Source organism: Lagenorhynchus albirostris, chromosome 20 (genome assembly GCF_949774975.1).
Source record: "Lagenorhynchus albirostris chromosome 20, mLagAlb1.1, whole genome shotgun sequence".
NCBI classification, from domain to species: Eukaryota; Metazoa; Chordata; class Mammalia; order Artiodactyla; family Delphinidae; genus Lagenorhynchus; species Lagenorhynchus albirostris.
The window spans coordinates 8920767-8934238 of NC_083114.1; the positions used below are offsets into that span (position 1 = coordinate 8920767).

The 13472-nt window shown below is 51.3% G+C and overlaps 1 protein-coding gene across 1 annotated transcript in view; it reads right to left on the reverse strand.

The window, feature by feature from the left end:
* Window positions 1–13472, reverse strand: part of DNAH2 (dynein axonemal heavy chain 2) — an 87503-nt gene that overhangs the window by 49246 nt on the left and 24785 nt on the right. Inside the window, exons 12-26 of the mRNA XM_060134044.1 lie at window positions 10271–10417; window positions 9319–9475; window positions 8828–9067; window positions 8344–8532; window positions 8001–8148; window positions 7325–7517; window positions 5533–5733; window positions 5282–5438; window positions 4744–4918; window positions 4253–4416; window positions 2210–2371; window positions 2006–2109; window positions 806–962; window positions 572–654; window positions 301–481 (exon numbers count right to left, since the gene is read on the reverse strand). Of these exons, the coding sequence (XP_059990027.1) occupies window positions 301–481; window positions 572–654; window positions 806–962; window positions 2006–2109; window positions 2210–2371; window positions 4253–4416; window positions 4744–4918; window positions 5282–5438; window positions 5533–5733; window positions 7325–7517; window positions 8001–8148; window positions 8344–8532; window positions 8828–9067; window positions 9319–9475; window positions 10271–10417 (2458 nt within the window). The remainder of the gene's footprint in view (window positions 1–300; window positions 482–571; window positions 655–805; window positions 963–2005; window positions 2110–2209; window positions 2372–4252; window positions 4417–4743; window positions 4919–5281; window positions 5439–5532; window positions 5734–7324; window positions 7518–8000; window positions 8149–8343; window positions 8533–8827; window positions 9068–9318; window positions 9476–10270; window positions 10418–13472) is intronic.

Sequence of the window (13472 nt, forward strand, 5' to 3'; positions counted from 1 at the left end):
TTGAGGAGAAGATAAAGAGCATCAGAACCAAAGGGCAAGATGCTCAAGTTCTAGAAGGAAACTTGGGATTGGGAGGCTGGGTATGTGGGTCCGAGAAGAAAAATGGAAAAAGAACAAAGGCTTTTCAAGGAGGGGGCTGAAGATGAGAGGTAATAACCAAGAGTCAGATGCCTGGGTCCCAGATGAAGAATGGCTTTGGAGGTGGGAAAACGGGGCCGATAACAGGGCAACTATCTAGGTCCTGTACAAATAAAGGAGTCAAAACAGCAGGTAGGGGGAGCTTGGGCAGTGAATCCTGACCTCTAGGTACATCCACTGACGCTGCACCGTGAGCACCACCTCAATAACTTCCAAAATGAGGGAGAGGCAGCGTTCCCAGTGGTCTACATCCTTCTCAAAGGCCTTGACGAAACGAGATGCCTTCATGGTAGACAGAGCCACCTGGTTATCTTCCAGCGCCTGAAATACTTCTTCTGTGCCTCTGCGGTGGAAGGTATCAAAACCATAGTCCAGCCCCACCTGCCAAGCCTCAGTCCCCACTCTGCAGCCCGGCTCACACAGCCCTGTCTACCTGAGCCGGTGATGGCCCTTATCCTTGTAGGGGACTATGTCTAGCTGAATCACATCCCAGGTCTTGGCGATGTTTTGTAATGCCTGCAGAAAGAAATTGGGGAACAGATCAATCAGGTATTTAGTCCCCAAGGGTAATAGGAGCGGGGAGGGGCCATCAGATGATGAAAAGCTGGGAGCCTTTGTTCCAGGAAGCTTAGCAAATGAGGGACCATGGGAAAGGACTCTGTCGTACCAGCTCTAGAGCCAGCGCTCTGGTTGCTGAGGCAGAGATCTCCCCAATTTTCTCCACATGCTGATCCATCCCAAGCTCCACGATCTGCTCCAAGGTGAAGCTTTCAGATTCCTGATCAAACTCCCGTTGGATCTCATCCCTGATCTGATCCCAGTGCCTGTGGCCAGGGACAAAAGGTCAGATCAGGACGCTGGAACACCAGAGCCTACTGGAAAGTATCAGCATCACCCCCTAGTGGCTTTCTCCCATTGGGATATTATGATTCCGTGTATTTATTAATTCACGATTCAACAGATATTTACTCAATAGCCTCTAACATACAATCTGAGGCACTGTGGGGAATACGGAGACTGAGGCGCTGACTCTCTGGAGAGGGAGTTAGGACGGACGGTTGCAGGTTCACTATAGATGATGCCTTGGGCCAACTGCTTTACATGAACCATTTCATTTTCACGGCCACTCTATAAATGAGGACCACTCTATACATGTTATTCCATTTACACATGCAGAAACTGAGGCTTAGAGAGGGTAAATAACTTAAGCAAATAAAGCGGTTAGGTGACACTTAATTGCATAATACTTATTAGAGAAGCATTGCCAAAAACATTATGCTGGAGGCAACACCAAAGAAGTAAAATTACCTACTCCTAAGTGAATAGAGAATTATTAAAACACCATTTATAAAATAGTTTATTCTAGCCTCAATGGTTTCAAAGCCCTCTTCTATCATGTGATAAATTCCAGATGCACTAAAAGAGGTAAACTTGAAAAGCAAAATTATAAAGTATGAGAAGAAAGTGTGTCTATACTTTCTGTGTCTACGGAGAGAGTATGTCTACAACTCTGGGGTAGACGGGGTCCTCTTAAACAAGGCACAAAAGCAAAACCCCTAAGGGACAAAAGTTATTAGGCTTGGGGCTACACTGTGCAAGTGTCTGTAGGACAGAAGACATAAAGCTTAGCTCTGACAGACAACATAAATTGAGGGGCGACGGAAGGGAAGGAGCCAAGAAGGCCGGAGAACCCAGGACGATGTGACAGACAGAGGACGGCGGTGGGCTCTTGGGAAGCCTTCTTCAAGGCGTGTGTTGGTGAACAGAGGGGCAGAGAGAGCTAGGAACGCCATGGAGGGGACAACCGGGAGAACCAGGTGACGGCCAGGCCAGGGGGCGACCCCCAGGAGCCGAGGGGCAGCCTCACCGCTCTCGAAGGGCAGGGTTTCGCAGGTCCGAGATGAGAGGCATGGTCCTCTTGAACTGCTCTATTTTTGAGCGAGTGGTTTCAATAATCTCCCAGTTTCGGTCCTGAGCAAAAGCGAGAGGTGTCAGAAGACCTGACCATCTTTCCCACATGGCCTCTTCCTCAGTCAGCCTGCCAGCAGCCCCCCACCCTCTCCCCACGCACCTTGTACTCTTTGGCCAGTCTGGTGAGGCGGCGAAACAGCCCGTGGGCCGTGGTCTCCATGGCCTCCGTCTGCAGGGTCAGGAACCGGCCGGTTTTCCACTGGTTCCAGTTTTCCTCCCAGTCTCGGGTGATCTCCCAGACTTGCTGCAGCGCGTCCAACTCCTTCGTGGCCAAGAGCAGACAGGTGCATTGAGTGATGTGACTCTCGCCCTCCTCCTCCCTGGCAAACACGCAGGGCCTCTCCTCCTCTCGTTCTGAGAAGCTTTTCCCTCCTGGCAACATACAGCTGCCTCCTCAGTTCACATTTCTTTTTCCTCCACTCTCTTGCCTTAAGAGAGCCTCAGGGCAGTGGTTGAGAGTCCGCCTGCCGGGGACTCGGGTGCAGGGGACACGGGTTCGTGCCCCGGTCCGGGAAGATCCCACATGCCGCGGAGTGGCTGGGCCCATGAGCTATGGCTGCTGAGCCTGCGAGTCCGGAGCCTGTGCTCCGCAACGGGAGAGGCCACAACAGTGAGAGGGCTGTGTACCGCAGAACAAAACAAAACAAAAAAAAGAGCGCCTCAGGGAACAAGCACATGAAAAGATCCTCTGACTTCCCTTGTGGCGCGGTGGTTAGGAATCCGCCTGCCAATGCAGGGGACACAGGTTCGAGCCCTGGTCCGGGAAGATTCCACATGCCATGGAGCAACTGAGCCCGTGCGCCACAACTACTGAGCCCACGTGCTGCAACTACTGAAGTCCGTGCACCTAGACAGAGCCTGTGCTCCGCAACAAGAGAAGCCACCGCAATGAGAAGCCCGCACACCGCAACGAAGAGTAGCCCCCACCCACCGCAACTAGAGAAAGCCCACGTGCAGCAATGAAGACCCAATGCGGCCAAAATAAATGAGTAAATAAATAATATATAACAAAAAGAAAAAGATCCTCAACGTCATTAGTCAGTAGGGACATGCAAATCAAAACCACAGTGAGATACTTCATACCCAGTAGCATGGCTAGAACCAAAAGTAAAGGCGGGGGGGCGTGCTGGCAAGGATGTGGAGAAGTAGGGACCCTCGTACGCTGCTAGTGGGAGAGTAAACTGCTGCAGCTGCTGTGGAAAACAGCTTGGAGGCTCCTCAAAACGTTAAACATAGAGTTATCCTATGATCCAGCAATTCCACTCCTACGTACATACCCACAAGAACTGGGATCGGGAACTCAAACAGATACAAGTACGTGCACAGTCACAGCAGCACCACTTAACGGTAGCTAAAAAGCGGAAACCACCCAAATGTCCATTGACAGGTTAATGGATAAACAAAATCCATACAACGGAATATTATTCACCCATAGAAAGAAATGGGGCACTGACACATGCTACGACATGGATGATCCTTGAAAATACTACGCTACATGAAAGAAGCCAGACACAAAAGGTCACATAGCACACGCTTTCCTTTACACACAATGTCCACAATAGGCAAAACCCATGTTCAGCTGACCATTAAAAACCAGAGGGTTTAGGGACACCAACCCTCTATGCGATCGAGAGAGCCTGTGCATAACTTATAGTCTGCCCTCCACATCCGCAGTTCATCCGTATCCATGGTTCCCCATCCGTGGATTCAACCACAGACTGTGTAGTGTTGTAGTATTTACAACTGAAAAACATCTGCGTATAAGCGGACCTGCTCAATTCAAACCCATTGTTGTTCAAGGGTCCACTGTACGTAGAAAAGAGATTAGCGGTCGACAGGGGCTGGGGGCAGAGGGAATGGGGGGTTACTGCTAATGGGTATAGGGCTTCCCTTGGGGGTAATGAAAATGTTTGAGAATTAGAGGTGTTGGTTACACAACATTGTGAAAGTGCTAAATGCCACTGAACCGTTCACTTTAAAATGGTTCTTTTGTTACCTGAGTTTTCCCCCCATTTTTTAAAAAAAAGCTCCTCGTGTACCCATCTTCCTGGCCCCGGCTGTTTTCCCAGGCCGGTTGGGACCCACTCTCCTGCCTCCTGCCCCCTACGCTTGGTCACCACGAGGGCCTTGCTCGGCACACCACCTTCTCCAGGTTCTGCAGGTCCTTGGAGGCTGGCTGCTCGATCTTGAAGATGCCCAGGTTGGCATGGAGATTGCTTTCTTCCTCCCGCATGGCGTTCAGCACAGCCCGTACGTGGGCTATCTGCTCCAGGGCCGCCTGGTGCCCCACGTTGCTGGCGAAGGGGCCTGTGGGGAGTCCAAGGTGAGCTTCTCTCCTCCCACAACAGAAGGAAAACGAGAGGGAACGCGTTGAAAGAATGCACTGAAACTACTAACTGCGGCTCGAGAGTCAGAAACGGGTGGGACGTGAAAAGTCAGTGTAAGAAAACTGGAGAGGCTATGAGCTGGGCTGCTGCCTTCCAGCCAAGACTCGGCGACAACAGGAGTGTCACCGACAGACATGCCAGGCTCTTTCCCATGCTCAGCCTTGTCTGCACCTCCCCTGGGACCTAGGCTTTGAAAGACTGGGTCAAGACAAAGGGGAAGCCAGGGGAGAGGTTACAAGACGGGTACCTTTCAATTCAAATTCTTCCAGAAGGTTGTGTGTTTTCTTCTTGAAATCGTCAGCTGAGTGAATGAGGCCTGTCTTGAACTTCTCCTTGTGCCTCTTCAGCATTTGTTCACCGTCCAGCACAGCTTGCTGGAAGGCGACCCACTGCCCGCTGAGACTGTCCAGCATCTCCAGCACCTGGGGACATCACAGAGTGGAGGTGGCCCGCGAGCAGGAGCTCTGCCCGTCCCACCAACACTTCGAGGAAGTCTTTTCCGACCCTCTGGACCAGCATCTGTGTCCAAGTTCCACATGCAATGAGGCCCAAAGAAATCGAGCAGTTGCTGGGCCTGAAAGAGATCCTCAGGGTGACCCGAAAGGCCATTCGAGTTAGCTTTGGCTCTCAGAGGCTTTGGGGCCTTGGGCCTTCTCCCCCGCTCCCTTCTCTGCTCTCCCTCCTGACAGCCGAGGGTCTCCGACGTGGGGCGTCAGTGTCCCTGGCAACCTGGGGCTGGAACGGGCCGGGCTCGGGCGGGTGGGCCGCACGCCTTAGGAACTTACGCTGTCCTGAACTGGCACCTCGTACTTCTCGAGGATGGTGAACTGCTCGTGTAGGGGAGGGATCTGGGTCTCCAGGTTGGGCACATCGAGCTGCAGGGTCTCCATGAGGTGCAAACTGACCCCCAGTTCCTCCAGCGTCTGGGGAGGGTGGCTGATTCTGCAGCGTGGGCGAAGAGAGCATGGGCGGGCGGTCGCGAAGGTTGGGCCTACCCACCCCCTGCGCGGCCTGAGCCCACGTCCACCCGCCGTACTTCTCCGCGTTCTCCTGCAGGTAGGTGTGCAGCTCCAGGAGGTGCCTGGCCGCCATCTCCTTGAGCAGGGTCGTGAACTTGTTCTGCCACTCACTGCAGTGCTGCACCAGTGAGAACTTGAGGTGCGAGCAGTCCAGCAACACAAACTGGATGTTGAGGACCGTCTCCTCCTTCTGCACGTTATTAGCCACCTCCGTGTAGCTGAAAAGGCCCACATCCCCGCTAGGACGTCTTTTTCTTGGCAGACGTGCCAGATGCCCTGCCTGGGTGACCTTTTCCTCCCAGCTAGCAGCGCTAAAGCATTCTTCTGCTCCCAGGCGTCTCCCACTTCAACCCGTCCCCCAGCAGACGGCTGTGAACAAGTCATTTTCCCAACCACTGCTTTCAGACTCCTCGGTTTGCATTCAAGGCTTGAGAGGCTCAGAGATCTGGGCGGAGTTCACACTGTGCTGCTCACTAGTTCTGTGCCGCCGGGCAGGTTATTTAACTGCTCTGAACCTCAGTCTTCTCATCTGCAACCTGGTGATGGTAACGGAACACACCCTGTGAGGCTGCTGAGAGGATTAAGTTGGCTGCTGTACATATATCCCTCTGCTGACTTCCTTTCTGGATACTCACTATTTGGCGAACATGCTCACGTGGTCCCATCTTCGTGCTGTTGTCTCTGCCTGGACTGCCCTCCCTCTGCCCATCTCTGCCTGCTGATGTCCTACCCATCCTGAAAAGCCCTGCCCCAAAGTCACTCCCTTCATCCACGTCCTCCTTCCCCTGATGCCCCCAGCTGAAAATTCTCTCTCCTCTCATTGAACTGCCCCGCATTTGCATACCTGACTCACAGCGCTGATCACATGGAAGCTTGTATAAGAACACTGAGCACATCAGCACATTAGCGCTTCAGAGTTCACACAGTGCTTCCACATATACTTAACAGTCCCACAACCTTATGAGGTCGGTAGTGTAACACCTATTTCACAGGAAACTGAGGCCCAGAGAATGTGAATAACCGACCTAAGATGACACGACTAGTAAGTGGTGGAGCTGGGATTTCAACTGTCCTCAAGGTGCCACAGCCACTGCTGTTTCAGCAATATTCTTATCTTCCCTACTGCACTAGAGCCCTTGGGAGGAAAAAACTTGTTCATTTCTTTGTTTTTAATTCCTCACAACCCATCATAACAATGGTGTTTTTTTAACAAATGAATGAATGAATGAATGAATGACTAGAGGACAAAGAGACGGGAGTTCATATCAGAATTTAAGAACCCTCTTCCATTTAACTCTCATCTGCGTTCTTAAAATGAAAGTGTTCATATCTCTCACTTTTCAGATCCCTAGCGTCTCTCCTTTCCCAGCAGGACCCTGTGGTACTCCACACCAAAGCAGCTTTTTCCCTAAATCTTGCCCAGCTCTTTTTTTTTTTTTTTTTTTGCGGTACGCGGGCCTCTCACTGTTGTGGCCTCTCCCGTTGCGGAGCACAGGCTCCGGACGCGCAGGCTCAGCGGCCATGGCTCACGGGCCCAGCCGCTCCGCGGCATGTGGGATCTTCCTGGACCGGGGCACTAACCCGTGTCCCCTGCATCGGTTGAGGCGGACCCTCAACCACTGTGCCACCAGGGAAGCCCTTGCCCAGCTCTTATCGGATCGCTATCCCCTTGAGAAACAAAGGTCCAGTGCCCTAGGTCCGGTGCTGGTCCTCTAGTTTTCTGCCCCTCCCCCAGGCTGCAGGTCAGACCTCCTCCTGCAGCGCTCCCCCTCTTCAAGACAGACCCTCACAGCCACCTTTGCTCCTTACCGAGCAATGTCAGCGTCAAAAGAAGAGACCGGCGGGTTGAGGCGCTGGTATCGACGAATGAAAGAGTCCTTGTTGATCTCCCAGATCTCCCGGTACATGTCCCAGGTCTTGAGGTAGTTCTGTAGCAGGGCTGCGTTGTTGGTCATGCCGCTGCTGATCTGGGCCTGGATCTTCTTGATGTCTTCATCCCGCGCTTCAAGACCCAGCAAAATGCTTCTCACTGACTTCCACCCCAGCCCAAGCTGCAGCCCAGCCCCTGGCCACTGCCCCAGAACCTCCCCTCCAACAGCACCTTCCCAAAGAAATACAGCTCAAACACGAGCATTAGAAAATGAAGGAGGAGGCCGAAAGTAAAAGAATGACTCTACTCTGTAGGATTCAGATGTCTCACCTGTTGGTGTCTAGGGCTCTTACAGCCCAGCCCCAGTCCCAAACAAGCCCTTCCTGGTCTCCCAACCCCAAACCCCAAACCCCTTGAGCCTCAGTCACCTAGTTTTGACCCCCCTCTGTGGCCCTTCTCCCTTCCCCAATCCAGCCCTTTAACCTGGGTTTTCCACCAGTCATGGAGATGACTGGCCCAGTACGTCTGGAAACAGCCCTGGTCTCTCCTCCTGGCTCTGCCAGGTCCTAAGCTTTGGCTACCCCTGCACCTGGTGCCCTCCCACTGCCCACTCACCCACGATTGTGTAGATGGGCTCACGAAGAAACTTGCACTTGATGAGAATTTCAGGGAGGTGGCAGAAGACAGAGATGGTGGAGAAGAGGTGGTTGCCAATGTCATTGACCACACTTGCCAAGGTCTGCAGAGTGGGTGAGAACTCCACCTGTGGGAGCACAGTGGCGAGGGCTTAGCACAGGCCCGGAGGACACAAGCTCAGGCCTGGGAAGGCTGGACACCGCAGAACCAGGCCTGGAGGCTGTAGGAGAAAGTCAGGGCCTAGAGCCAAGTTTAAGGATTGACGGAAACTGGCAAATAAAGTGTGATGATTTCGGGCTGTTGGGGGCAAAGTGGTTCCCACCTGTGCCACACCTCCCTGCATGTCATTCTTCAAAATGACAAGGACTTGGAAGAGTGGGTTGGGGGTGGTCTTTCCATCCCCATTGATAGCCTTGGACAGTTCCAACAGTGACATCTTCACGTTCAGGCGCAGGGCATCCTCCATCATGCGGTCCAGCCGAATCGTATACTGCAGCCACTGCTGCTGAATCTGGTGGGAAGAGCAGGGGGAAGAGAGCCCCTCAGGGAAGACGAGGCAGGTCCTGGGAAATGAGAACCAGCCAACAGGGAGGGGAACGAGCTGGTTCAATAGAAAGACGGGACGCCGAGTCCTGAAGGAAGGAGGTTTGAAAGGCCGAAGGTTGGGTGAATCCAAGACTAGAGCAGGATGTTTGAGAAGCACGTGGGGGTTGGGGGGGAGGGGGAAGACCAAGAGAAGGGTCTGATGGGACTGGGGGAGCGGAGGACCTGCCCACCCACAAAGCCCTGGCCACAGGACCCCCTACCTCGGGGCCATCGTTCTTGAAGACTTCATAGGAGTTGGTCATGATGGCCACCACATCGTGGTGCAGGCTCACCAATTTCTGCTGCACCACCGCCCGATGCTCTCTTTGGTCCTCCTCAAATTCCAGGTCCCTGTACACCCGTTTGCCACTAATGCGTACCAGCAATGTCTCTGACATCACTTGGGCTCGCCAGCCAATGGTCAGAGTGGACGCCTTGAACTCATTCACAATCGTCTGCACCTGGAGTCAGACCCCAGCCATGGGGGAGTTTCAGCTTGGGAACAGACCCTCTGGGCCTAATTCTATCCTCCCACTGTCCTCTAGCTAGAATTGCTGACATTAAGAAAAAAAAACTTCCCTAAGCACACTTCATTTCTTTCACAAGACTCCCTGGTCTCTCCACCACTACCCATGACTCAGGTGTTAATTACCCACATGCCAGCCTTTCAGTCTGCCTTGCAGACCTTTAGGGTCTAATGACCACGGCCCACCTTGCTGGCGTATACACGGCACTCTGTGATGAAGATGGCACTGGCCCCCTGCAAGGCCCAGTGCAGTTTCTTGAGCCCAGGGTGGATCTTCTTATCCAGGAACCGGATACGTTCTTTGAACAGGGCCTGCTCATCTGGGGACAGCATGGCAATAATCCTGCGCATAAGAGGAGACCGGTAGCTGATAGGGAGCTATCAGCTCTGACGACTTCTCCTCCACACCAGGACACTTGGTGGAGAACTGAAAGTTCCTGATTCTAGGCTAGAGCTTTCCAATAAAACTTTCTGCGATGACAGAAATGGTCTACCATTCGTGCTGCCTGGTACGGTAGCCACAAGCCACGTGTGGCTGCAGGGCCCTTGAAACGTGGTCTGTGCAAACGAGTAACTGAATTTTAAGTTTTATTTAATTTCGATTAATTAACTTGAATAAAAATAGCCACATGCACCTAGTGGCTGCCACGTTGGACCGTGCAGTTCTAGACACCCAAACAAGTCTGCTGCTCCCATCCCCTCGGACTTGAACTGGGCTGAGAAAGGTACCCAACCCCGAGCTAAGCCTCACTCCAGAGATGAGTACAAAGGGTGTTAAGCATGGCCTTGCTTGGTTCAATGAATCTTATATTGTTCTGGGCCCATAAACCTAACGCCATCAACTTCCTTCCTAGAGAAGTCACCCAGGCCAACAGTATATATGGTCCAAGTGCCCAGTGGGGTGAGAGGGGACGTGGTGTTTTTTGCTCTCTACTCTAAAGCTAGAAGACAACACTGAAAGGGACAGGAATAATCGTAGGGCCTTACGAGAGAGCATGGGAACCTTTTTTTTTTTTTTTTTTTGAGATGGACAAAATGTGAAGGACGCATACTGTAGGAAATGGACAACATCATGGGGCGAATAAGACAAAGAGGGAGCATGAAGTGGCATTCAAGAGGGCTGCAGCGAGGGCCCCACCTGTTGTAGTCCCGAGCGAGGAGCAGCAGGTTTTCTCGAAGAATGCGCAGGTCCTCGGCGTGCTCAGCCACGTTCGCCACGTAATGCGGCGTCTCGAAAAGCAGCCGCTCCCAGTAGTCGATCTCCACAAAGAGGATCAACAGGGACCTTGGGGAGGAAGAGAGGCAGAGCAGCTGCGGGGCCGCCCAAGGGCGTAAACCGGAACCAACACCCGACCAAGAGGTACGGGGCTGGGGCGCATGGAGACCCTTAAAGGTAAGCAATGAAGCAGAACCTCCGAGTAAAGAAGGCGGACCGGACACGTTGACTTTTGCTCCCCTCCCCAAATAACCAAAATAACAGTAAAGGGGGGTTTCGCTTGTCCAAGGCATAAGCCCACAAATACAAGAAGACAACAACCGAAAACATCTGAAAGTGCAAAAGCAGATGGATAAGGAGAAGAGGAGTCCTCAGCGGGCACTGGAGACAGCTGGGAAGCCTCCTTAGAGGCCTGGGGACGGGTGGCTCCAAGTATCTCAGGAAAGGGGTGAAGGTGGGACTATATAACAGGAAGAGCAATTGAAAGTTTAGGAAGCAGCTCTACCCGTGTCCCCTCTCCTACTCTACGTAGTTAAGCAAGTTGCCCTCCCTCACCCCAGCCTAAGACTGAAGGCTTCTTGTCTCAGGAGGCAGTGCAGAGACAAACAGAGGGTCTTTGGACTGGGAAACCCCAGGCCCAGTTGAAGGAGAGAGTAATACACTGGGAGCAGGGGTGGTGAGTCACCATGAACCCACTGAATGTTAAGATCCCCGCCTCCCTCTCCTGCCCAGAAACCAGCACTCTGGCAGCTGGATCTACACCCTCCCGAGCAAAGTTTGAAAGATGGTTCTCTGTGACCTCCGACCAGCCTAAATAGAAAAGCCCCACGGATGATGACCTCTGGAGTCGCCAGGAAACAGCGCACCTGGACAAGCCTGCAGTGAGGCTCCCAGTTGAGAAGCCCCCCTTTTCCTGCTCAGCAGAGCTGCCGGTCAGCTTTCCAGCCCCTGTCCCTTAAATATGGACAGACAACCAAGGGTTACAGAACACTGGTCTCTGTCTTTCCTAGCACAAAAGGTGGGAGTCAAAACAAACAGAAAAAAGCAACCAGAAGGGAAGGAGAGGGGACAGAGGTTGTGCAGAAAGAAGACGGTCTACCTGCAAAAGACAAACAAACAAAACCACCTCGAACATCCTCAGAGAGAGATAAGAGACAAAAGAGCATCCGTGAAACAGAAACAAGATGCTAGAAAAGGGACACCAGGAGAGCTCTTAGAAGTTAAAAATCAGAGCAGAAAATTTTAAAATCAAAAGAGATATATAGGGCTTCCCTGGTGGCACAGTGGTTGAGAGTCCGCCTGCTGATGCAGGGGACACGGGTTTGTGCCCCGGTCTGGGAGGATCCCACGTGCTGCGGAGCGGCTGCGCCTGTGAGCCATGGCCGCTGAGCCTGCGCGTCCGGAGCCTGTGCTCCGCAACAGGAGAGGCCACAACAGTGAGAGGCCCGCGTACCGCAAAAAAACAAAAACAAAAAAATCAGCCTGGGGAATAATTTTTGTAAAATATTTTCTGATTTGTCCTCAGACAAGTGGTCAGGCAGTAGAGGTAGGACAGGGAAGCTGGCTGGGTTTGGTGCTGACACCCCAGAATGAACTGACAGGATGGAGAAAGTGCTGTCAGAGCAGGAGAAAAGGAGGAAGGGGAAGTCCCATACGCAAAACACGGACAGACGCCAATGTCCCCTGTCCTGCTCTGGAGAAGTCCCACTACACAGAGGAGTCTGCTGCATACACAGCAATAACACAGCTCTTTTCAGCCAGGGTACAGACGACATCTGGAATATGTTTGTGTTAAGTACCATCTGTAAGGCTGGTCTGGCTGTAAAACGTGGTAAAAGCCAATTTGGACTTCAGAGTTCAAATATTTGGGCTATAAGCTGGGATAACAAAACCCCTTGTGAGATAAAATAGGTGCTATTAGGGACTGGAAGGCTCCCAGAACTAAGGGAGAGTCAGGTAGTTCCGAGGACAATCAGGACATTTGAAGAGCGTGCTTATTTCAAGATCTTATCTAGACCATGAACACAAAAAAGTAAACCTGATAAAGTTATCTGCCCCTCCTTGGAGCCTTCAAACGTTTTGGAAAAGCTGAAACTGTCTTGGATGTCTTTACTGGTTTAACGAGCCCAAACTTTTCAAAGTCCTTCCCCGTGATCATGGCTTTTTTTTTCCCCCCCACACACATTATTTACTGGATTGAGGTAGTTTATCATAAAGCCACAAAAAATGTAAAGCAGCTTAAAACAGATCTCTCCAGACAACAGCTGTCTAAAGGATGGGGGTAACTCTTCTCTCTGGAAGAAGTGTTTCAGCCATTATTTGGGTTTTGGCTAAACCCAGGCCATAAATATTTGGCCCAAAGTTGTCTTGTTAAGCTCTACTGTAAAGATTATGCAGTGGTGCTTGAGATAAATATCCGATGTGTCCCTCGACAAGAGATGATCACGGCAGACAGAAAAGTTGTCTCCTAAGTTTATCCTTGCTACGCGGGCACTAAGCTCAAACATCAGGTGGACACACCACTGTGGGGGGAAGGGAACAAGATGCAGGAAGCCTAGCTGAAAGCCCCCAGCACAGAATATTCAAGAACCTTATGGAAACGGTACAACTTCTAAGTCCATCAGTAGTGGGTTGATGGATTAAATTACACTACAGCAAAATCGTGGGATGCTATAAGCCGTGGAAAATAATTATGTAGCTCTGTACATACAGAATGGAAAATCTCCCACACATATTGTTAACCTTAAAAAATAAAAAAAGCAAGTTGCAAAAATACTGTTTATAATGGGATCCTGTTTTACGTGTGCAGTGTGTATTTTTGATTACATGGTAATCATGGTTACCTCTAGGGAGTGGGGCTGTGCGCTGGATTTTCAGTTTTTCCTTTATATACTTCTACATCAATCTCTTTTTTTTTTCTTTCACAGTGAGCATGCACTACTTTTGTAGTTTAAAATTTTTAATTAAAAAATGATTTTAAAAATTAAAAAAAAGCAGCCGTATGAAATGGGTGGGGTGGAGTGATAAAAAATATACCAAATCTCTAACAGTGGTTATCTTTGGGGGAATTTTTTTCTTCCTTCTACTTTTCTGCATTCTGCAAATCTTCTAAAAGGATGAAGAA